Source organism: Dermacentor albipictus, chromosome 4 (genome assembly GCF_038994185.2).
Source record: "Dermacentor albipictus isolate Rhodes 1998 colony chromosome 4, USDA_Dalb.pri_finalv2, whole genome shotgun sequence".
In the NCBI taxonomy this organism is placed as follows: domain Eukaryota; kingdom Metazoa; phylum Arthropoda; class Arachnida; order Ixodida; family Ixodidae; genus Dermacentor; species Dermacentor albipictus.
In genome coordinates, this window is record NC_091824.1 from 73797250 (window position 1) to 73823598 (window position 26349).

The 26349-nt window shown below is 45.7% G+C and overlaps 1 protein-coding gene across 1 annotated transcript in view; it reads left to right on the plus strand.

The window, feature by feature from the left end:
• The window catches only part of LOC139059539 (uncharacterized), a 554371-nt gene extending 540190 nt beyond the window's left edge, over nucleotides 1-14181 (plus strand). Inside the window, exons 4-5 of the mRNA XM_070537962.1 lie at nucleotides 13310-13439; nucleotides 14089-14181. Of these exons, the coding sequence (XP_070394063.1) occupies nucleotides 13310-13439; nucleotides 14089-14181 (223 nt within the window). The remainder of the gene's footprint in view (nucleotides 1-13309; nucleotides 13440-14088) is intronic.
• Nucleotides 14182-26349: the final 12168 nt, after the last annotated feature.

The window sequence follows — 26349 nt, forward strand, 5'->3', positions numbered from 1 at the left end:
GGGTCCCCGTGCCAGGTCCAGTCAAACAACGAAAGTGCTCCCGCCATTACGCCACCGACACGAGAACCAAGAAGATCCCAGCGCGAAAGAAGACAACCACAGCGGTTGCGATATGACGGCAATTTCGTGCAAGTTCCGTGAGCTCTAAACCTTCTGAACTGCGTTCGCAAACTTTAATCGGTGATGGTGCTGTGTATTCTTTTGAACTCATTTGTTCGTTAAAACGTTAAAATTGTTTATTTTCCTTCCAAGAAAGGAAGATGTATCGGATAGATAAGCCGAAATGATACGTGCCTGCGTGTAGCATCTTCGGCGCATGCTCGCCACTTGTGTGCCCTTTCCTGTACTGGGTATAAAACGAGCACGAATAAATGCTGGGGTGTCTTCGTTTGCTGAGAACTGGTCCGGACTGTTACTCTGTCGACACCACAAACGATACAGTGGTGGAACAGCGAATGTAGGATCGCTCGTAAGAATCAGAACAAGGCGTGGGGGTTGCTGCGCGCCTCCCCCACTGCGGAGAATCTTATAAATTTTAAAAAAGTAAAATCCCAAGGCAGGCGAACCCGCCGACAAGCCAGAAGAGAAAGCTGGCACAAGTTTTTATCGAGCATTAACTCGTTTAGGGATGAGGCCAAAGCCTGGAACAGAGTTAATAGGATTAGAGGGCGGGAAACACATTCACTCCCCCTGGTAAACACACAGGGCGATACACTGCAAGACCAGGCAGACTCACTTGGGGAATATTTTGAGAGCGTGTCAAGTCAAACAAACTATACACAATCCTTTCTCAAATACAAACAAACAGAAGAACGTAAGCCATTAACAAGAAAAGGTCGAGAGAATGAGCCTTACAACCGTCCTTTTTGTATTGCCGAATTGAGAGCTGCCTTGAGCGCATGCAACAGCTCCGCACCAGGATCTGATAGAATCATGTATGAAATGCTCAAACACTTACACAATGACACGCAGGTTACACTACTCACACTTTTCAACACCATTTGGGATGCAGGGTACCTTCCAGCTGCATGGAAGGAAGCCATTGTGATCCCTGTTTTGAAACAAGGCAAGGACCCTTCCTCAGTGGCAAGTTACCGCCCGATAGCCCTCACAAGTTGCATTTGTGAGGTGTTCGAAAAAATGATAAATCGGCGACTCATCTTTTTCCTTGAACAGAGCAAAATGATTGATCCTTATCAGTGCGGCTTCCGAGAAGGGCGCTCCACAACTGACCCTCTTGTACGTGTAGAAGCAAATATCCGGGACGCATTTGTAAACAAACAATTCTTCTTATCCATATTCCTCGATATGGAGAAGGCGTACGATACGACGTGGCGTTACGGAATCTTAAGAGACTTGTCAGAAATGGGCATCCACGGTAACATGCATAATATAATAGAAAGCTATCTGTGAAATCGTACCTTCCGGGTAAAAGTCGGCAACGCACTCTCACGTGGCGTTACGGAATCTTAAGAGACTTGTCAGAAATGGGCATCCACGGTAACATGCATAATATAATAGAAAGCTATCTGTGAAATCGTACCTTCCGGGTAAAAGTCGGCAACGCACTCTCACGCCCTTTTACCCAAGAAACAGGTGTACCCCAAGGAGGCGTGCTGAGCTGCACGCTCTTTATCGTGAAGATGAACACGCTTCGTGCTTCATTACCACCCGCCATCTTTTACTCTGTCTACGTGGACGACATTCAAATAGCTTTCAAATCTTGTAACCTCGCAGTCTGCGAGAGACAGGTACAGCATGGCCTGAACAAAGTCTCAGTGTGGGCAGACAAGAATGGATTTAAGATCAATCCTAACAAAAGCTCTTGCGTTCTTTTTACAAGAAAGAGAGACCTGGTTCCGGATCCTTCCTTAGAACTGTGTGGACAACGAATACCTATCAGCAAAGAGCACAAATTCCTAGGTGTCATACTTGACTACAGACTCACTTTCGTCCCCCACATTAAATATCTTAAAGAAAAATGTCTGAAAACAATGAACATAATCAAACTCCTATCCCAGACTACGTGGGGTAGTGACAGAAAGTGTTTGATGAATATCTATAAGAGCCTCATTCGATCACGACTAGACTATGGTGCCGTGATGATCTATCACTCTGCCGCCCCGAGCGCACTAAGGATGCTAGACCCAGTCCACCATCTAGGAATCCGATTGGCCACTGGCGCTTTCAGAACGAGTCCCATACAAAGTCTATATGTAGAATCAAATGAATGGTCTCTCCACCTACAGAGATCATACATCAGCCATACATATTTTCTGAAAGTCCACTCAAACCCCCAACATCCCTGTTTTAATACCATCAATGACATAACCTGCACTACCCTTTTCCATAATCGCCCCTCTGTAAGAAAGCCTTTCTCGCTACGAGTGAGGGAGCTTAGTGAAGAAATGCACGTTCCACTTCTTGAGCTTCGCCTAATGCATCCAGCCAAGCTGCTACCTCCTTGGGAGTGGCAGCTCATACAATGTGATATATCTTTCGTGGAAGTGACAAAGCATGCTCCAGAGATTGCAATCAAGATGCATTTCCGGGAACTCCAGCACAAATACTCCTTCACGGAGTTCTACACTGACGCATCAAAGTCACACGACGGGGTTTCCTATGCAGCCGTCGGTCCATCCTTCTCGGAATCCGACGTACTGCACCCGGAAACTAGTATCTTTACGGCTGAGGCCTACGCACTGCTCTCGGCCGTAAAGCATATAAACAAATCACAACTCCCGAAATCAGTTATATATACGGACTCCCTCAGTGTTGTGAAGGCCTTGATGTCTTTCTGTACTCACAAAAATCCAGTATTTGTTGAACTATACTCCGCACTGTGCAAAGCATATATATCTAACCAACATGTGATCATATGCTGGGTGCCTGGACACAGGGGCATCGAGGGAAACGTTCTAGCAGACCAGATGGCCACATCAATCTCATCGCATGCAGCTAGCTCTACTGCTTCGGTCCCTGTCACAGACCTGAAGCCTTTCTTAAGAAGGAAACTACGAAACCACTGGCAACGCATGTGGGATGAAGAAATAAATAATAAACTGCATGTAATAAAGCCACAATTAGGTTTCTGGCCTCCTGTAACAAAATCCCGCAGGACAGATGTGCTATTCTGCCGTCTAAGAATAGGACACACTTTTGGCACACACAACTTCTTACTCACGGGAAACCAGCCACCAACCTGTGGTAGATGCGGGGAAAGGCTGACCGTCCTCCACGTCCTACTGGGGTGTCGGGAAGCCGAACCCGAAAGGAAAAAACACTTTCTCTTAGCATACAGGCACCACATCCCCCTTCATCCTGTTATGTTACTTGGTCCAGAACCACTCTTTGACACCAACGCCGTCTTAGGTTTTTTGAAAGATGTTGTGTTTCATGTTATTAGCCCCACACGTTCGTAGCACTTCCTCTCTTCAGAGGATGCTGCTGCGATAATTATTTTGAATAAGCACATGCCTCTAAGCCCTTGTGGTTCAAGGGCTCTGGCGAGGCTGTAGTGGTGTAAGAAATTCAATGTCTCGCATTTTTTAAACAATGCATCATTCCTTTACGATGGATTTTAATCTTCACAGTCTTAGTCATTATTCATCGCCATAATTTTATAGTACATAGATTTTATGCATTTACAGCGACTATTTTTAGGCCACTTTACAGCCAAGTCACATCTTCCATAATGCATCATTAACACTACCACCAGTCATGGCGCTCTTTGGCCAAACCTGGCCCTTGCGCCACAAAACAACACACATCATCATCATCATGTTCTATATCACCGACTTTATTCGTGAGGCTTCGAGCATTAAGGTTTATAAGTCGAAAGTCTGTTTCGTGGAAGACGGTATCGGTTCAATGGTTACTATCTGTCGGTGTAGTCTTTGAATGCGTCAATTTGCTTTTCGGAAATTGCCGTATCTTCACACGGCTATTCTTGGAATAATCCCATATGTAGACATTGTTATCTACAGCAAGCCTATCGTGGTTCAGACGCACGCGCGAGCCTTCTTTTTCTTTCAAGGCAGACTTCCACAGTAGCCTGCGCTTATTCAGTGTTTCCTTTGAATAGTCGTCGCCAACAGAAATACCACTGCCTTTCAATTTTGCGCAGTTTTGAAAAACTTTTTCTTTTTCCCTATAATCATAAAGCTTCGGTATTACTGGACGAGACTTCTTGGTTTCTTGTGCGGATTTGTTCTGATGCGGCTTTCTGATTCTGTGAATCTGCTCTATAGTTTTCAAGTTAAGACCGAGCTTTTTTCTTGAATAATTCTACAACTTTTTTTTCAAGTTCTTCTGAAGTTTCAATGCCATTTTCCGATATCCCAGACACCGTTAGATTGTTTCGCCGCATTCTATCTTCTAAGTCAGCAAGTTTTGCTGCATGTTTTTCCAAAGCTGAATTATAAAGAGTAGCACAAGAATTCTATACGGACATGTAGAGTATTCAGAGCAGCCACGCTACCTTCAGTCGACGTAGTGTATAACAGGAAGCAAACGCCCCTTCTATCACTAGCGGTGAAGTTATAAGGGCCTTGGAGGAGATGACCCGAGCAAAAGCAGCAGCATAAGATGGAATAACATTCGATTGAATCAAAAATTAAGGTGATATCGTGCTTGAAAAGCCTAGCGCCCTTTAGGTGGAAGAATCCCAACATTATACGAATCAATAAGATGGAAGACCCTAAAGAACTTGTTATAGGCCCATCAGCTTGCTTTCAGTACTGTATCGAATATTCACCCAGATACGTTCCTACAGTATCGCGGCAACACTTCAATCAACCAAGAGAACAGGAAGGCTTCAAGAAGGATATAATACAATGGGTCGCATCCACGTCATCAATCAGATAATTCTGCGCATTGGAGTCAACCTATTTGAGCGTCTTTCATAGCTTATGAAAAGGCATTCTATTCAGTACAGATACCAGCCGTCATAGAGTTATTGCGTTATAAAGGAGCACAAGGGCATACTTGAATATCTTGGGAAGTGTGTATAAACATTCCAGAGCTACCTTGGTTTTCGGCATTTCAAGTAGACAGTTACTTATCAAGAATATGTAAGGAAGGGGGCACAATCTCTTCAATTGATATTCACTGCATACTTAGAAGTATTCAAGCTATTAGACTGGAAAGGCTTACGAGTGAGGTTAAATGCAGATTATCTCAGCATCCTTCGGGTGGTAGATGATATTGTAGATGCCTCTTCAGCTGCACTGCGGGCAAACAGCATGAAATGATTGAGCACCTTCACAGAGAAAGTGTAGGAGCAGGGTAGAAGATTAGTACGCCGAAGATGAACATAATATTCAATAGCTTGGCATAGGAACAAATGTTCAGGATCGCTAGTGAGCCTCTAGAGTCTGCACAAGAGTAGGTGTATCTAGGTTAATTACTCACAGTGGACCCTGCCCACGTGAAGTAAAGTTACAGAGAAATAAAAATGGGTTGGTGTGTATACGGCAGGCGTTACCAAATACTGACTTCGAGCTTACCACTGCCGTCGAGAAAGAAGAGTGCAATCATTGCATTGTGCAGATGCGAAAGCATTTGGCAGAAACTTGGAGGTTAACAGGGAAGCTCAAGAGCAAGTTAAGGACTGCGCAAAGAACGATAGAGCGAAAACTGTAAGGCGTAAGCTTAAGAGACAGGAAAGAGTGGTGTGGATCGGAGACCAAACGGGCATTGCCGATATTCCGGTAGGCATTAAGAGAAAAAAAATGGCTGTGGCTTAGGTAAGGTTAAGCCCAGGATGCGAAGCATACTAGCCTTTATTTTAGTTGTTGAACCACTGTTTAGCCTGGTGAACTGCTGTTGCTTGGCTATATTTGGTTCGGCTAGACGAAGAAACAACTCATGCATTACTTCTTCGCCTTCAAGAGTGGAACGCGACAGCGTTCCCGTCGACCCGCCAAAGGGTGTAAGACAATGGGCTACAGGGCAGCGACTACGCGCCCCGCATTGGACGCGGTGAGCGTCGAGCAAAGCAGCGTTCGGCGCGGCAACGAAATGTGCGCCTGAGCAAGAGACGCACGCCTTAGAAACAGCGCGTTTCTAAGGCAACACCGCATTCACTAGAGGCGCTTTTGTACCGCTTTGAAGCGTTGTACTCGTGGCTCAGTGGTAGCGTCTCCGTCCCACACTCCGGAGACCCTGGTTCGATTCCCACCCAGCCCGTCTTGCAAGAGTTGAGCCAAAGCCACTTCTCCTCTGTCGTGACGTCACGGTGTCACGTGATTTCATGGTCACCGCCGCGCCTGAGGAGCTGGGTTGAGCCCTCGTAATATGCTTCGCATAAAAAGTTACCGACCATTACGATACTCCCTAGTGCGAAATTTGAGCGCAGCTCTATACGTGTTTTCCTTACGCGATAAACTGAGGCAATGAATTTGCTAGAGGCATGTATTAGGGCCGGCAATCGTCGAAAATCTGATCACTGACTCAAACGCGTCTGCTTTTTTACATGACTCGTCGAAGGTTCCAGTGTAACCGCTTGTGCCGGGTGGCTACTAGAAAGCACTGCGCAGTTGGCGTCGCGCATGCAGATTACAAAAGAATCGCAAACCATGACATTGGATACCAGTGCGAACCAGACCAAACGAAGCAAACCAAACAGACGCGAGCGACAGCTGACGCGATGAGACGATGAGGGACTCTGATAGTACGAAACCAGTTCTCCTGCTGAGACCAGACATGGGTACGCATCGAGCAGTCGGACAGGTCCGCATGATACCAGTTTTCCGCGGGCATGCCAGTGAAGGGGCTGCTATGATTGATATCCGCCGTTCATCGCTCACATATGTAATCTCCCGCTCCGCATTCGCTCTCACATCTTTTGCTGTGACCGTTCACTCGTTTACGCCGCCGACGCCGACACTCTCCGCAGGAACGGGCGCATAAGAGCCGCGCACTAAAGAATGGAATTGGGCAGGTAGTGTAATGCTTTGTGTAGGTAACCGTTCGATCATTTGACCGACACAATGGGTGCCAAGTGAAGGGGAACGTAGTCGACAGCTACAGGAAATTAGATGGCGTGATTAACTTAGGACATTTGCAGCTACAAGTGGTAATCAGCCAGCGCAAGACAGGGGTAATTACGGGTCGCGTGGAGCAGTCTTCGGCCTGCAGTGAACATAAAATAGGCTGGTGCTGATGATGATGACGATGATGATGACGATGATGATTTACGCCATTTGACGCTGTATTAAGCCGATTTACCCCTTTAGACACTGTGCACACAATTGGTGGCATGTTAAAGTTGCGACTTTTCTTCATAGAGTTTTGCAGCTGTGGCCAGTTTCGCGCTTCTGTTGAATTTTAGACTTTTCTTGCAACTGAGAAGTTTACTACACGATATAGAAAATATAGCGCAAAAGGATAGAGCGCGAATAAACTTCATTGAAGCAACCTTCTGTGTCAGCAAGAGATCTTACTACGGGGCTCCTCTGGCATTGGCCACCGAGTGGGCCCGGTCCACCACTGCTACTGGTTATCTAGGTTGGACAACGGAGCCTACATGCAAGCCCTGTGCTTGCATGTAGGCTCCCCAAGGTTGGACCTGGACAGCACGGCCTCTCATTTGGACAAGGTTTCATGAGGGATAGCGGTCATCATGGTGTTGTGTTCGCATTCCCATATAATGTGGTACAGGGAGGTGCAATCGCCACAGAACATTGATTCTGTGGTGTATTTGTTTGGTGTATTCGAGATGCCATTGACGAAGTAGAATACGGTGTCGAGAAATGTTCGTTTATCCTTGCTGCCAGACAACAACCTCCTCTCTGGCGAGTCTCTTGTGTGGCGGGGCAGCTTTTGGTGTTCCAGTCGACAGTACTGCGTGATCTCCGCGTATTGAGTCAGTGTCCGTCGCTCCTGGTAGTTTGCTTGTGCGGGGTGGTCAAAACAGAAAAGAAATAGAGAAAGAAGGGATGCAGAGAAAGGTAGGGAGGTTAACCAGATGTAGTTGCGGTTCGTAACCATGCACGGGAGGAGGAATAGGGAGTAAAAAAACAGAAAGAGCGCAAGAGAGACAGAGAGAGAAAGAGTGACGAACACAAAGTGCGCACGCTATACAGCTGTAGGAGGCAGGCTCCTCAAGTATACCGTGAAGGCCCGTAGACAATACGATTCCCTAGAAGCGTAAAAATACTTTGGGAGCTCTAGCTTAGAGCTTTTAGTTCTGATAGTGTACAATTGTCTTTTTGATCCATCACTCTGCACATCCCTTGCCTCACACATTGTAGCATAGGCAGACACCGATATTGTGTGCAGTGGTCTCATCACAGCTCCCTGTGTTGAACTTATGGCTGTTGGTCCTTTCAATAAGGAAGGCAGAGGTACCACGTAAAACTCTTGCGTTAATATTTGGCATACCTGCTTGCAGTTTGGTGTCGCCACATAAGCGAATTTGATAGAAATTAACATTATTTGCCTACTTAAGCGATTTTGAGTCCCTCCGTCCGTCCATCTGTCTGTCTGTGTCTGTCTGTCCGTCTGTCTCTCTGTCCACTTCTCTATCCTTCTCTATCTACTTTGTAACACTACCTATGCAACCCCTACGTAGCATGCCACCAGGTTTAATAATATGCTACTGCAATGCAAAGTGTGCACGTATCGACGCTGCGCGGCGGACATCTCGCATTGCGTTTCTCCTCGAGCGCTAGGACGCGCTTATATAACACGTTTCCGCTGCAAGCTAGCAAGCGCTGGCGTTGCTCAGGGACGAGAGAACTGAGAGCAACATGAAAAGCCAATTGCATGCAAAGAATGGAAACGAAAAAGACAATGGAGATTACCAAGAATGGGGAAGAAGAAATTAGAAAGGAAAATATGTACTATAACACGAAGGAAAGTGCCTAGCTATTTGAGGCTCGACCTCGTTGCCTAAGAACGAAAATATACCGCACCAAATATTCGCAATTAGATGAGGCATGTGTATGCTGTAGAAAATACCAAGAGATCACTGAGCATGCCCTAATGCAATGCCAAGGGATTCACCGAGCGAGAACAGTAGGCAACGTACACCTTTCCGAAGTGCTTGTATTTAATGTGGGCGCAAGCATCAACCGGTCAGCATTCGAGATAGGCAAGAGATATTTAGAGTATTGGTAGAAAGAATGGAGGGAAGAGATTGATACGACCGGATCATGTACCGGTATACGTAGCGTTAGAAGGTAGCTAGAGTTTCCAGGGGTAAAATTAGATTAAGGATATGTACACAAGAATGCTAGGGTGAAAAAGATGTAGAGCACACGTGATTAAATCAAGCAGGATAGGTGACTGTCACTACCCCGTTGGGGATGCCAATATATAATCATCATCAGCGCAGTGTTTTCGGGGTCGATCTCGGCGGGAACCGGCTTTTTTTTTTTCTCACTCCCGGCGATTGCAGCGACAAACAGCGGAGGCGGCGGCCGCAGCGGAGAACATCGCCAACCGAAAGACCAAATCTAATGAGCCCATAACAGCTCACATTTTAATAGATTTATTGAAAAAGTACTCGAAAGCGCTATACTAATGTTATTCTCAAGGTTTCCCACTGTCCTAAAAGAACATTGTAAGGCACTGACTTCATAGTTGGTGTATATGGAATCAATGTTGTGGGCAATGTCTGGGGAAAGCCTGATGTTTCTAGCTTAGTTATATCTGCAGAAAATAATTGCTGCAGAAATAATTACTGTTATATAGTTTATACATATCGTCTGCCGGGCGGGGGGGTGTACAGTGAACTTTTTGAGTAACACTGTATATATTTCATAAAGAGGCGTGTCACAACGGGTGTTGTGTACGTAAAGCTAGTAAAGTATGGCTAAATTATTGCGCAGTATGCAGCAGGTGTTTTGTAGAATATAAGCCACCGAGTTGAAGTTTGCGAAAATACGGGGAAAAAAACTGCTGTTTGAAACGAAGTTGGCAATGTATGGCTGAAGAAATTATGATGATGGTAATGATCATTTATTGACATCTCCTTTAATAAGGGGCGGATACAAATAGTCGCCTAGCCTGCTTAGGCTAATTAGGCTATCTATATATGCCTATTATTCTGACTTTTTTCCTGCAACTCCACAATATTTTCTCGCTTTGTTGAGACCTCTACATCTAGGTTGTTTAACCTATGTCTATAGCAGATATGGGCATATCTATCCCTTTCCTAGTTTTTAGCTCAAATTGGAAACGTCTCTTCCTTATCTTGACTGCTGATTGGTTTGTGCTCCTATGCGCTTTGAATCCCAGTGCTTCTGGAAGATGGGCGTTGCCTACGGGTCTCGCTGGGTGGACACCTTTGCATTCCATTAGAAATTGCTGCATTCTCTCCGTATTTTTACTGGAGCAGACACACGCCTCTTTTTATGGTGAATGGTTGCTGCTGTACGTTTCTTTTTTCTTAGACATGCAAGCCAGGCCTCGAGTAGCAAGGCACTGTTCTTTATACTATGCCGGATATTTTCCTTTCTAATTTCTTTCTTGCCATGCTTATAAATTTCCATCGTTGGTTTTATTTTTATTCTTTTAATCCAATTCCTGTCAATTCTCTCACTTTCTTTTGGGTCACTCCCGCTTATCTAATCATTCTTTCAATTACGCTGTTCTAGGTTGCAAAATTTTTGAACTTTTCCTCGATTCTGCCTTCACGCTTGTGAGGTACAAGTGTTTTATTTTCATTGATAGTGATTTCATCAAGCGCATTGATTTTCATCGGTGTTTCGGAGTCCTCGAACCTAATTGTGCTCTTCCCTTCTTCTGACGTCAGAAGAGGCTTAATCCATGTCAACTGCGCTGCCTCATTTGTGGTTTTACAGTGGGCCTCCAAAGCCAACTGGTCTAGTGCTCTTTGCTTAAGTTCCAATCACGCTTAATTCCCTTTGTTTCCTTACCCAAAGAAAGGGTATCCTCCCAATCTTCACTGGTTAACCTCCATTTCATTCCCACTCTTTATTTCACTCTCCTACCCTGAGAAATGTCTCAGTTTAAGCCAAGAATGGCACTGCGAACACTAGCGCTGGCACAATTCCTCATTTTCAACTTGTCGCACCACCTCATATTGCAGGTACAAAGTGCTACATATTTTATTATTCTGATTATCATAAGGATGCTGGGGCTGTTCTTTCTATTGTTTTGTAGACAACCGCGTATATTCCTTGTTGCTTTACTGAGCGTACGAGTTACGGTTGAATTGATAGCATGTCATTACTCGTTCATTCATTAAAGATTGTGATTCTCGATTTCTCTGCGCCGTACTTAAGGCTTAGGCTTGCAAATGTGCCGTACTTAAGGCTTAAGGCTTGCAAATGCTTTGCATTGTCTGCTAGTAATAGTATGCGTCCACATAGATCAGCGAAAGGAATTTCTAACGCATGGTTTGCACATTACGGATATCAGATGCGTCAAACCTTAACGTCCTTTTGCTCGTTTTTCTGCTCTTTTAACATAAAACGTGAACGAAAATGAAAACAGAGAGAATCCTTGCTTCAATCCTCGGTGATGTTCAACTAGTTATTTGCGTTTCCTGTCTTCGCGTACAATTTTACTCAGTTGTCCCTATATATCTTCCTCATCAGCTCCACGAACTCGTCATTTATGGTCTTGGGCTTATGGTCTCGGGAACAGTAAGTTGTACCCAAAAGGTCAGGAAAAGACCACCGTCATTTGAACTGTATAAACATATATACATCTATATACACGACTTTGCAGTCTCTCCCATCTCTTATCTACATATAACATGTAACTAGCTTCCCACACTTCAAAGCCATGCTCTTTTTCTTTTTCAATGTGACACTGCCAGTACTAACGCACTTCGGAACAGGATTGTACGCGTCCCATTCAGCGCGTTTGCATCAGTAAAACTTCGCTACATGGTACATAGAGAACCGAACATGTGCATTGGATGGGGACAAATTTATGTCGTGTAAACAGAAAACAATACTGGCTTGTCATTTTCTGTTTTCTTAGTCGCATTAACAGGCGCACTCGCAAGAAGGTATCCCTTCTCGGAGCATTAAAAAAGAAATAAAGTTCCTTGATACACGAGAAATATTTTTAGAAAGATTTCACGGATACATTGAGCAACAATGAAGGTTCTGAAAGATACACTGTGCAACAAATTTTCAAACGGCCGGTCTTCTAGCGTTCCATATTCATCAGTACATAGATATTTACTACAAATTGGTGAAACCGACATGATGCTTTAGCCAATTCCTCGTGTATTCTTACAATGCCAGTGGAATCGCTCGCTCCCCAAAGGGAGCCGTTGTTGCGCCTTAGTTCAGTGAGTTGCCGCGATTCGACGCCACCCAGATGGTACGGCCATAGTAAACGACAAGAGTGCACAGTCGAACTGTTTCACGGCCGAGCTATGGAGCTTCACCGATTCCGCTAGGTGGCAAAGCACATCAAGAAAAAGGCGGCTGTGGCTGCGGCTGCGGCTAGCAGCTTGGCAGGCGACACGACCACTGGGCATAGGCACGACCCAACACGTGTGAGGACTAGTCAGGCCGTGCCCCAGGGCTCTTTGTGTAAAATCCACGTTAGCATCGTTGTTGGGTTCTTCTGCCAGCCTCTGCTTCGTCGCTGTTTCATGGTAAGGCCACAGCGAGTTCTTTTGCGCGTTTTTAACGGCTTATTCTCTTCGCATTTCGTTATGTCGCTATTACCCGCATGAACGAGTGACGGTGGACTTGCAGCCATGAATAGCTGCTGCCCATTTGCTAAGCTGACTCAGATTTCGCATTCTTTCTTTTTATGCGCAGTAATGAGTGATGATGCTAGCGATAACATCGACGTGGCAGCGTCCGAGATGCGAGGCACGTTCGATACTATGACGAAGTTAGAAAATAAGAATGGTTCGTTAAGAAATGTGGCCTACGAACACATGCCATTCGGGGCAGAGAGCTTAATGTTAAACGCAGCGACTGCTGAAAAAGTATGGTGCTCTACTTTTGCAAAAGAAATGTCGTTATTTCTAAAGTGGTACACATGCAATATTTGCAGTACGGCAATATTGCGCTCTCTCTCAACTTCTTTAGCATACTATGGGCACTCCAGCGTTGTTAGCTCTTCTGCATTGTAGCGAAGATACGTGCTTTCATATTTTATTTGTGTATGTTGTCGTTACCATAGATAGTTCCTTGTTTTTTAGCCATTATAACAGTGCTTCCTTAAAAAAAAATAACACAGCATCTCCATTATAAAGCTTTGCAGGCTCCAGTATTTCTTATAGGAAGGAACGTAGCGTCTGCATTCAAAAGCTTTGAAGCCTCCAGTATTGCTTACCTTTTGTCTCTCATTCTACGTATTGCAGGAATTTCCACCACTTCGTCAATATACACTGTACAGCCAAAGGACATCATGCATACTCAAGGGCAAAATTCCAAGTATCAGAAGACGATTGCAAGGCTCAGAAGACAGCAGGTGAAGACCCCCAACACAAAGTGCTTAATTTCAGCTGTTTAATGACGGACCCACTGGCTTACACTTTCGATATGAGGATGTTGGCGTGTGCTCAATTATTTTTGCAGCCATTTTATTTCGGCACGCAACCATTCTCATAATTGTCCTATACTAATGCACCCTCCTTCGCAGAAGTACAAGAAAATACGTCATATTTTTTTTTCCTTCTAAAACAATCCGACATTGAGAAAATTGGTGGCGTTCGGTCCCCCCCTGCGGCAAGTTGTTTTTTTCATCCACTTTAATTTCCATTATTTATCATTTCTTATTTCATTTATTAAGTACAAGCAATTTCCCCATACCTGAGCCGGTCCCTTGATAGGGCGATACCGGTCCGATTCGCGGCAGATGTGAAGCAGGCGTAAAGCGCTCCCCATACGTGAGCCGATCTCGAAGATACTGCAATGCCTAGCCAACCCGCTCCGGAGGTGCATATCGCCATTAAGGGGCCCACATGCACAGCTCCGCTTTTCATCCTTTTTCACAGAGTGGGAGGGCACTGAGTTTTTGTTGTAGTTTATTTTCTCACTGCCCAGTTATTTCTCGGACACCTGCTAACAGTGCTAGAATGAATTAAATTGTATATTCTTCAACAAACAACACTCACACGTGCACTTTGCGCCTGCTAAGAGCAACTGGCTCTCTGAGCAACTGGTTCTCTCGACTGCACGCATGTCCAGTCGCACTGCTGGTGTGAAAGCATCTGCCAGCGACAGCACGTGATCAGACGCCGGTGTTTGTGAGGTTACAGACCCTGAAAGCAAACTCGCCTTTGCCCGTGAGCTTATTCACGCTACTTCGCTTGCGCCACGCAACACGCTTCTCGCTCATAACGAGAAGCTGCTTACAAACGCGAGAACGATCCAGCTTTCTCCAATTATGGCGACGTTAGCCAGCTTGTTCAGCCCGTCTGTCAGGCTACACAGGCCTCTAGAATAAGTCGACCTTCCTGTGTACGTCCCTCGTAGCATCCATCGTAACGCAGACGCTCTGTGACATTGTATACCTCCTTGGCGATCACTCCAAGCCATAATACTGACAGTTCTAAAACGTTCTGTGCCGGAGTACAATAACACATATCATGCCATCACCGTTGCTATCATAGCATCGTCGTCTGTCTCTTGGTGCCTTGCAGATAGCCAAATGGTGGCCTACCTGCAATGTGATACCAAGGACGACCATTGCCACAGTGCGTGCAATGTGCATAATTTATTTATTTATTTATTTATTTATTTACTTTTTATTTTTCTTTCTGTAATTACTTATTTATTTATAACAGGAAGACGATAGCCATAACTAGAGACATTCTCTACAGCATATCTTCTGGCAGCCCTTCTGTTAGGATACGTTAGCTTAACAGACAAGGCCGAATGCTGATCGTTTTTATCAGTAGTAATTTAAGCAACAGTTGCTTTTACTGCTAACAAAACAAAGCGAACAAATTTAATGACCAACCAGAGCAAGCTTTGAGGCTTTTCAAGATAGCGTATACCAGCACGAGCCTCACAAGATTGGATCCATAGAAGTGCATAGGTTGTCCAATTGTTGTTGACTGCAGAAAATAGTAGCAGTGGTGCGCGGGATAATTTTCAAGTGCCTGAATTGATTAGCGGCTAATTAATAATAACTAAACCTGCAGGATTTCTTTTCTTTTTTATTTGTTTGTTTGGAGGCTTGATCTACGCTTAAAATGTTTGCCGGTGGAACATTTGCCGAGAAGCAGTGCAATCGTATGGGGGACGTGGCAAGTATGTCGAGTAATTACGCCTTCTGCAGGAAATCATGTGTTCCAGAGCATTACCATCTTATCTTACGAGCGGCGCAAGGAGTTTCCCCACTGTCCCGAAAAACATCAATCTGCCACGACGTTAACATTATGAGGGGCCCGCCGGGAGGATTTGTCATTAAAACGTTGTGCTGCTAAGCGCGAGATCACGCGATCGAAAACCGGCCGCGGCTGCCGCATTTCGATGGTGGGGAATTGCGAAATCAGCCATGTACGTTCCATTGGGCGCACGTAAAGAAACCCAGGTGGTCAAAGTGATTCCGGGGTCCCCCACTATGGCGTGCCTCATAACCACATCGAGGTTTTGGCACGTAAAAGCCCACACTTTCATTTTTTTTTCTAACACTCTAAGGTAACATTGCGCACCTAATTCACGACGTTTCAGCAAAATTTCAAGAACGAGAGACTTTGCAGCCTTTGTAAAAGGTTCATAAACCAGTGCTTGAAAGCGTGTATGACTGTTATCAGCAATTGCCCAATGTCACGAGTGAACTCCATGTCACACTGAGTTTAAATTTAGCGATAATAGGGTGAAGTTATGCTTAATGACCCGGGAAGCAATAACGTGGCTGGTTTAATAATAATCACTGCAGGTAATTACTGAGTACCCGCTCGTGGCCTCTTTTTGTACCCTTAATCACGAGGACACGTAGTAGCTTTCTTCAATGTAATCGCTGAATGGATCAAATTTCTTGGTTTGTATTTTGATAAAATAAGGCGCTTCTTATGGGTAACGTGCGGGCAAAGTTCTAAATGTGTGAGTCCAATGTGGCGTTTGTACTGATTCCCGTTTTCATGCGCAGCGGTGGGTTATGGGTGTTTGTTAACGACAGCGAGAAATTTAGACTGCCATATAGAGATAACTTCATTCATCACCCAGAAAGAACGGTGGGATCATCACAGCCAATGCGCGCGTGGAGTTAGGTCTGCGCACGGGAATTAAAGCTTTTCTATGAAATTCCTTAAAGAAGTTTTGAAACGCGTTATCTGGCTTTTATCCGCTATATTTTCCGTGTACCGCGAGACCTCCAAGTCACACAGAATTCATCTTCAGTGGAAATTGGCGGAATGTTATGTGCGATCCCAGGCAAACCTTAAGGTTTCTGAATCAGCAGTTCCACAAATACTTATCTCACCCTTGTTTTCTCTCTATATTATCCGTTATTTAAATGCCTATGTTATCCTCGCTGAACCAATCACATTATTTATATCCATTATTTATATTTCTCAAACATATGGGTCGGGTATGGGTCATGTGTGGATGAAGTTAAAAGTGTATGGACTATTTACAGTCTTCGCAGTTGATTACGCACGCTGTCGCTCAGGAGAACATTAAGTACGACTTACTAAAGGCGCCGAATTCATGCCGCTGTCCTGAGAGCACTATAATTGTCACCGATGTCAAATCTTAGAGCTGATGGGGGAACGTACTTGCGGATCTGTATGACAAGCTGTTCTGTATGGGCAAATTGCATTTTTCAAAGTAAAGTAAGGGGCCTGCGCCGCTCACACATCGCAGTCACAGCGTTAGCAGGACGAGCAGCTCCATAGGGGCTCCATTTTCAGCAGCACGCAGTAGAAGGTCTTCGCGGTGAAGTCTCTTCGCGTCGTTCTCACGAGAATGATATGAACTGTCCGCGCGGGGTTGGACGGCGAGCGTTGGTTTCTAGTACCCTCTGAACCACGGTCGGCTTAGATCGAGGTTGCCCGGTTGGAGCCACGCGCGTAGCTCAAGGATTCGCTTCTTCAGCAGCGTTTCGCAGCTTGCGAGCGGGCATGCACAACGTGTAGCGAAGAGCAAACAGGTATCCAGACTACGCGACGCACATGTCAGCTCCCTCGACTTGTGGCACGATATGATGCTGTTGATGATGATGATTACTATTATTTGTTGGCCACACCTTTCAAGCGGGGAGGTGACAAATTGTCGCCTAGCCTGCTTGAGTTTACCAGACCCAGTTGCATGATTCATGCAACTGCTACATGCAATGACTACATCTCGAGACACCTGGTGGAATACAACGCAATTCCTATACAAAGTTTGCACGTATCGACTCTTTGCGGTGCGCATGTCACATCGTGTGACAGATGGTACGATTCAATGATGATGATGATGATGATGAAGATGAAGATGATTATTTTTTCTGGCATTCCCTTTGAAACGGGACGGTAAAAAACAGTCACATAGCCTCCTTTATTTAATGAGGTTTGCTATACCTGTACATGTTTTCCTTTATTGCAGCATTCTTTACAGATTCTAATATTGTTTAACTTGCTCAAACCTTCTCTGTTCATTTGTAACACTTCATATGCAACTGCTACGTGGCATGCCACCACGTTTAATAATGTGCAGCTGCAATGCAAAGTGCGCACGTATCGACGCTACGCTCCGAACTTGTCACATTGCGTTTCTCCTCGCGCGCTGGGACGCCCTTATAGGGCTTGTTTGCGCTGCAAGCTAGCAACCACTGGCGTTGCTCAGTGTTGGTAGAAGCGAGAGAAACAGAAAAAGCGAATTGGATGCAAAGAATTAAAACGAAAAAGAACATGGAGATTAACAAGAATGAGGCAGAAGAAATTAGAAAGGAAAATTTGCACACTAACATGAAGGAAAGTGTCTTGCTATTTGAGGCTCGACCTGGTTGCCCAAGGACAAAAATATACCGCACCAAATATTCGCAATTAGATGAGGCATGTGCATGCTGCAGAAAAGACCAAGAGACCACTTAGCATGCCCTAATGCAATGCCAAGATATTCACCCAGGGAGACCAGTGCGCATTGTACACCTTCCAGAAGCGCTGTATTTGTAGTTGGCGCAAGCATCAACCGGTCAGCAGTCAAGATAAGCAAGATACGGTTAGAGTATTCGTGGAAAGAATCCAGCGTAGAGATTGATACGACCGGATCATGTACCGGTATACCTATCGGTTCAATGTAGCTAGAGATACCAGGTGAAAAAATGCTAGGGTGGAAAATATGTATAACATACGTGATGAAATCAAGCAGGATAGGTGACTATTCGTCACCGCCCCATTGGGGATGCCAATATATAACCATCATCAGCGCAGCGGGTACGGGTACGATACCGGCGGGAGCTGTCTTTTTTTTTTTTCTCCCTCCCGGTGATAGCAGCGACGGACACCGGAGGCGGCGGCGGTGGCAACGGAGAAGATCGCCAACCGAAACGGCAATGGAATGAGCCCATAACAGCTTACATTATAATAGATTCATTGAAAAAGTACTCGAAAGTGCAATACTGGGGTTATTCTCAATGTTTCCCACTGTCCTAAGAGAACTGTCCAAGGCACTGAGTTCCCATTTGGTGTAAATAGAATCAATATTATGGCCGACGTGGGGGGAAAGCCTGAAGCTTCTGGTTTAAATATAACTGTGGCAAATAATAGCTGGACCATAGATTTCTTACTGTCATATAGTTTATACAAGGTGTCTGCCAAATATTCGGTGAACTTTTTGAGTAATGCTGTATATATTTCATAAATAGGCGTTATGGGTGTGGTTACGTAAAGCTGGTAAAGTATGGCTAACTTATGGCCTTATGGCGCAGTATTCAGCAGGTGTATTGAAGAATATTCGATGAAAGAAAAAGATGACCTGGATACCTTCTTGCGCTGGTTTGGGACAGTTGCTAAAAGTCAGCAGAAACTTGGTGCTCCTATTCATTATGTACTGAACATGTTTAACTCTTAGCGCTTCTCGTTAATTATTTTCCAGAGTTTTGTTATTACTTATATGAATCGCGTTGTGATGTGCCTAACCAAAATGTGCACATGTGAATGTAACTCAGTCTTTGGACTACAACCAGCGTTTGCTGGCGCAACAGAAGGCCTCTTATTATTCCGAGCAATAAAAACAGCGCTAAACGACAGGACGAGTGAAGGGACACAGACAACGGCCCTTCACTCGTCCTGTCGTTTAGCGCTGTTTTTATTGCTCGGAATCATGAACCAACCAGCCCAAATGCGTACTCTTTTGCCTCTTATTAATTGCCCGTGCTTTCGTGGGGTTGTTTTTGGAGGCTGGCAAGTCGGCCTTGGAATTTGTCCTGGCGTTCACACTTCCTTCACGGTATGTGTGACAGGGTGAAATGCAAAAACGCCCGTCTATGGCGCATTGGCTGCACGTTAAGGAACCCCAAGTTACCGTTTAATCCGGTATCCCTCACTACGGCGTGCTTCACAATCAAATCGTGGTCTCGGCGCGTATACTCCCAAAACTTCCTTATTTGAAATTTCTCAAAATATTCCCTCCCTGTGTGAAGATTATGCGCACGCGTTTCGCGCGTATGCAACAGTCTTTCTTTTAGGAGAATCGATCTCACAATATTAAAAAGGCAGCAAGCAGTCTAGGAAACTCGCGCAGAGTAACTGAAAAAAAAAATTGCGAAGGACAGTCCAAACGCGTTAAGTAGCGCCACGCTGCACAAGCACCACTCTGCTCACTGGGGTCCTATAACGTAAAACTATTCCAATCTGTTTTTATTCCTATCTCCTGACTTAAAATTTACGCAGTCACCGACGCAAGCATCGGGCGGTAACCAGAAGCGTTGTTCGAAACGCCCAATCAAACGCGCTTCTCGTTTATAGGACATCACCTTCTTTTGCTTTCGAAACAAATAGCACTGTCTACATTGAGCAATTTTTCTTGTCTAACTGGTTGAGAAGAGGCGAGGAGCACGCTCAGGTGGAGAGAGTTTCGGCGGGGCCGAGCTAGCAGAGGGAAAGTAGACAACCGGATGAGGAGGGTGCTGCCGGCATGTGTGATTGGTCCGCTTCACCTTACTTAGCTTGCGGTGGCTGGTCGAAAATCGCGGCGGCGTTCAACGGAAGGTTAAAAATGCCGCTAAATGGACTCAGCAAAGTAGAGTTGGCAGAGGAATGTCGTATACGTGCTGAAAGGTCTCGATGACGTCATACGTTCGCGCAAATTTACTGTTATATGCAAATAAATCCATACTCCACGGCAGCTCCGAGTACCTAGTACCACAGCAATCGGCGACAGCCATCTTCTATGTCATTCAGAACGGGGCAGTGCCCGGCTATTCAGAAAAACTTTCCGTTTTGTTCGGCATAATAATGCGTCTTTAAACCGTGCACGTTATTTTGACGCAGTGAGATTTCGCGGTTTTGTGACGTCGCGTGATAGACAGGCAAAGTGGGTGCAGTCCGAAAAAGCTTCACCAATAGAAATTGGTCAAACAACGCCTTTTTAGGCAATGGCGAGAAAGGCGTCGAATCAGAAATTATTTGTTTTTCGTCCGGTATAACGTGTAAAATCAGTCTGCACATATGATGTCAGATGAGGCGTTTTAGCGGTTTTCTTGACGTCGCGTGGCAGACAGGCACAGTGGGTACATGGTAGCTCTCGAAAATGTTTGGCCAATCGTGGAGGGCTGATTGCAGAATTGCGATAGTAAAGTTCGAATAGATATATGCTATAGCTCCGTAGCATAGCTACTTAGGGAGTCAGACGAGAGGCAATATTGAAGCAGGGTAGATACATATTTTGATTATTTCCCCAACTTGACTCAAAGGCAGCCCTCCAATCTGTGCTATCAGCTCTGCGTCGCGGGCCATTCGAACAGCTCGTGCTCGATATTAGATGCCTGCTTCATACATCACATGAGAAAGGACATCACGTGACGTTTCAGTGGCTGCCATGTCACTGCGGCGTCATAGGAAATGAAGACGCTGATAAAGCCGCTCGGACAGCTTTTGAAGACACACAGGAAGAGGCCATACAACATTCGCGGTCCGACGCAGCCAGCAGACTTCAAGTGCTTGCACGGGAGATCACGCTCTCTCTATGGTGTACACCAAGCAGCCAGACCAACCGCAGCAATCATCAACACGACCTGCCCTCATTGATGCGTCTCTGTATGCCAACTGAACTCCGCCGAAGTGAGGCCACCCTGCTTTATCGCTTATGGCTAGGGGTGGCCTTCACGAAATCCTACTCGTTTCGCATTGGAATGGCCGATAACGCTCTCTGCAATACCTGTCTTTGCGAGGAGACGCTGGAACACATTCTGTGCGACTGTCCTGAATATAATGTTCAGAGACAGTCCATGGCATCTGTTCTAGCGCACCTGGACAATAGACCATTGTCAGTTACAACCATTTTCACACATCGCCGACAGAAGACATCGCAGCTGAAGGCGACGAAGGGACTACTTCGGTTTATGAAGGATACGGGCTTGGACAAGCGGCTGTGACAGTGATATCGCGTACTGCGCAAGAGTGACGGACTGTAACTGACGATGTGTTCGCTGTGTTATGTGCTCTCTCTCTCTCCTCCCATCTTTCATCTCCCCCATCCCGCTCCCATGTGTAGGGTAGCAAACCGGTTAAGCGAAACTGGTTAACCTCCCTGCCTTCCTTCTCCACTTTTTCCTTCCTTCTTTCCTTCCCCAAAACATTTCGAGACGCGATGAACTTCAAAAACTACGTTCTGTACGCTTCAACGTATTTGCAGAAAAGAAAGTGCGGGTTCTTGAAAGCACAGTTGAACGTGCACTTGATTTTGCAGGAAGCTTTCTTGCTTACGGTATGAGGTGGCTGCACGGCATAAATATGTATTCAAAGATCTTCAACTAAGCAGGCTAGCTGCATCGTGGATACGAAGTTCCTCACGCAACATCGCGTATATGGCACATCATCAGACAGCCCTAGTTAACCGTCCGCAACTAATGCTTACGTAAGACCGCTTAGTGCACTCATAAATTCTTCGTCAGCGCACGTTTGCTTCTGCCAATAAGTGCACGTAATATTGCGTGAAGTGCTGAATACATTTTTGTTTCTTTTTTTAATGTGTTCCACAGCGTCATCTCGTACAGCGCTGCAGAAATGTAAAGCAATAAAGAATGCCTCGCAATCCCGACCCTGCGAAAATGGATGGTGAGCGAAGCTGTGCGAAAACCCCTCAAATGCCGTCGACGGGGATATGAAATATTTTATTGTTCTGCCTAGACTTAGCACGACACCGTTGTTACGCATTATGATTTTACACTGTTCGACGCTCGTGGTATTGACGCTGCTCTTCGGCAGTCTTAACTTTGCGTGGTCTTACCCATAGCGGTCTTGCAATGAACGGAGTTGCTAGGCAGCTCTCCCTTTTACATATGAAGTTTGGTGACGTCAGCCACTGATTCGTATGCTGCTGTTGGTACTCTCACACTGGAGCAGCTTATGGGACCGTAATCTTTACCGCAAAACAAACACACGCGGGGAGAAGGAACGGGCCTCGCACTGTTCAGAGGCACTTTATTATGCATCATGTGGCTTTGACGCTAGTGTTGTGATTTTATTTATTGAAAATATTATTGAGCTGTGTGTTGTATGCCTGATTCCAAAGGAGATATGTACTTTCTTTCGCTCCTTTTTTTTTTGATAATGGACACGGAAAATCCCGACCCACTAGAGGCTAACAGCTCCGCTGCGAAACTGCTGACGTGGTCGCCACCGCTGGCATCGGAAGACCTAGTGAAAGCCTAGTCCAGGCTTATTCTTCAGGACATCAGCCCTAGTCCTGAGCGTTTAAGGCTAAGCTTTTTTCCGCGAACCCTCCAGAACTGTCTCGATCATGGCTTCTGCTGCTGCCACCTTGCTGAAAAGCTCATAACCCTTAACAAAAATTAATTACGCGCCCGATGGTGGGATGGAAGGTGGGCCTCCAAGCGCAGCATACCAATGCTCTCGCCATTGGACCAAAGTAACATGTACACTACTATCGTGAAAACGCTAATGAGCGCTTTGAGAGGAATGCCGAGTGCGTCGCATTGCGTAGTGCGGGTGCGTGAGAGCATACACCCGCGCACCAGTTTTCATTCCGCAAAGATGAAGGAATCAGACGGGCAAATTTATTGCGGCTGGTTGACGGCTTCCCGAAAACTTCGCTTCACGCAGACTACAAGACGTGCGTTAGATCCGCGTAATTTTTGTTTTAATGCGAAAACATTATAAGTTCATTACGCGAGAATCCAGCGACGTCATCCACGTCACCGGTCGATGGTACGAAAAACGGCCGATGAAGCAAAGAGTGAAAACAAGTGAAAAATGCTCGCATTGATGTCAGATTTCTGGTGGCCGGAGCTTCCTGTGAGAGAGTAAATAAGCTTTATTACAGTTACAAAGCTGCTTACATACGAAGGTGGGCGGCCACACTACACCAGGCAACCATGGTTCTGTGCTGATAGCATAGCCTCCTGTACACACAGTAAATTAATGTATTTGAAAATAAAATTTGTTACTTTTCAGTCGGGGGAACTGAGTCTGGACATGTAAAATGCGAAATCTTAAAATGTATAATTTGCTTTCTATTACAATGCCACTTAGTCGACGCGAAATTTCGCCAATGACCGCTGCGATCGTGCTTCATTTACAAAGCTGCGTAGGCTCTCATTTGCTTGCCCGACGCTATGCTTTATGTCTGAGACATGACATTGTGGGCCTGCCCGCGAGGGCTGTTGTTATATAGGAACCTAGATTTTTTTTTAATAAGCAAATGCATTCGAAGATTTTACGTGCCAGAGCCACCATATAGTTATTAGGCACGCCGCAGCGAATACAAGTTTGCAGGAGCCTTTTCGCATTTCCCCCCCGTCGAAACGCAGCCGCCGCAGCCGGGATCGAATCAGTGACCTCGAGCTAAACAACGCAGATCCAGAGTCACTCGGCTACCACATCGAGTGGTATATGAAATTTGCGTACTCACAAGAAATATGTAATGTTTGCTGTTGGCTCCGTGGCTATTGCAGCGTGCTGGTTGCCCCCTGCTGGGTGACGTAAAGAGAACGTCACCTCGAAGGGCACGGCTCTGCATTCGCTGCAGGCTCCCAGTTTCGGTATCGCGTGCTCTGGAAGCCGAAATTCGTCGTGCCACTGTTCAGAGGGTAATCGCATGTTTGCAGATCAAAATGTTGTTATGGCTTATACGGACAGCCCGCTTCGATTTCCTAATTACAATAGGCCGACTTCAAACTAAATGTTTCAAGTTAATTATTGAAGGCTTGTTATTTAGCGAGAAATCACCACATACCACCCGTCACCCCGTGGTTGCCACCACTGACGGCATGTGTCCGAATGAACTGTTATTTTATGTCAAAAATATAAGTTTTAAATATTAGGTGAAGTCTTCGTAGAAGCGCCCTGTGTGTAAACAAATAGATAATTTTACTCGGTGCATAAGCAGCCACACACATAGAAGGCATCATTGTCAAGGGTGACCGGCACCGGCGGCTTGACCGCGAAATCAGTCCTGCAAGATAGACCGGCCATTGCTTGGAGGTAAAGCGAAATTAATGGTAGTAATAAGCTTCCGCCAAGAATATAAACACCTGTAGTGGTTGCGAAGTGGCAGTGGTGATGTTGGGCTGCTAAAGGCAAGATCGCGCGAGGAAATCCCGGCCACCGCAACCACATTCCCATGGGAGCTAAGTGCAAAAACACCCGTGTACTTCGATTTAGGTGCACGTTGAAGAACCTCAGGTGGTACAAATTATTCAGGAGTCCCCCTCTACGCCATGCCTTATAATCAGATTGTGGTTTGCACGTACACCGATATAATTTAATTCATATTTTATGTAAACAAGAGCAATTAAGGGCGTAGAAATCCCACGAATGAAGAAAGGTTTCGAAGTCAACAGTGCATTAGCTCTTTCTTCTGCCCTACCTTCCCCAGTGGTTCAAGCTAAGAACAAGATTCTGAAGTTATTCCAACATTTACTAGCTCTAAAATGGAATAGCTCAAAGGTGTCTTCTAATGGTACACTGCAACTAATTTTCAACGCCATCAAATATTCGAAGAAGGGCAATTGCTAATCGCCGCCTATTAAAAAAAATTACCGACGATTACGTTACTTCCTAATGCGAAATTTGAGCGCAGCAAATAAGCTGTTTCACCTTTTCGATAGATTGAGGCAAAGAAATCGAGCAACACATGTATGCGCTATCACAGAATTTTTTTTTTATTTTTCACACGTATTCCTTAAACAAAGACTCCATTAACAGTTCTTGACAGTCATGAAGGAAGCTTTGTGGTCGGAGAAATAGACTGATATATGTTCGACTTGGTACACCAATGCTTGATTCTCAAAGACGAGATCTATACAAGTGCCTCGCGAGGTTGTCACAGCCGTGGGACGCGTTACGAGCGAGAGGAACGGGATGTTCTCCCGCATAAGTGTTAGGAAATTGCTGTTTGTCTTTATGTCAACATTAAAGTCCCCCACTACTAACATCGGTGTGGATCGATGGACGGTTAATGCGAGTTGCAGGAAGTGCACGACGTCTTTCGTGAGTGCGGTAGCGGACTCACGAAAGCGGTATCAGTCGGTCGCTGCTAGCGCTGGGGGGATGAAAGGGGGGCGGAGCTGGTTATGAGGCCGACGACAACGCGAAACCCAGGAACGGACGCCAAAGAGCCATTTGTGTAGCCAGCCCTCCTCCACAGTCTCTCCTCCTCCCTTCCATCATCCTCCCTCGCCCGGAGAGCCGACAGCGCGCATGCGCGGCGGCGGAGCAGCGGCGCATGCGCGGCGGCGGAGCGCGGCGGCGGAGGCGAGCTGGTTACGAGGCCGACGCCGTCGACGACGACGCCGACGACGACGACGACGACGACGCGAAACCCAGGAACGGACGCCAAAGAGCTGCGCTCTAAAAAAAAATGCGCTTGGCAAGTCGGTCAGAGTAACAAGTGGAGAAAATGGTACGAGGCAAAACTATCCAGTCGTCAAACAGCTTCCTGGGCATTGCCTGTAAGCTTAGTGGAGAAGTACGAAACTGCACGTTTTTGCGTCGATTTCCGTGGCTGGAACAATGTCACGGAAAAGGGTATCCACTCTCTTCCATCTGTTAACGTCGTCCAGGATCGTCAATGCCACGCTATTCTATATTGATTAATTTTAAGACTCACTACCCACACAATGATGTTGGTGAGAGGTATCAATAACAAAGGAGACTGCTTTTTCCATGGAGGGAGGCTCTTCGAATTTATGCTTAAGTTCATCAAAGTTCATACTCTGCGCTAACCCTGGCATCATACAAGATGTGGACGTGCTCGGCAAGGTGCGCTGCAGTGACCACAGGAT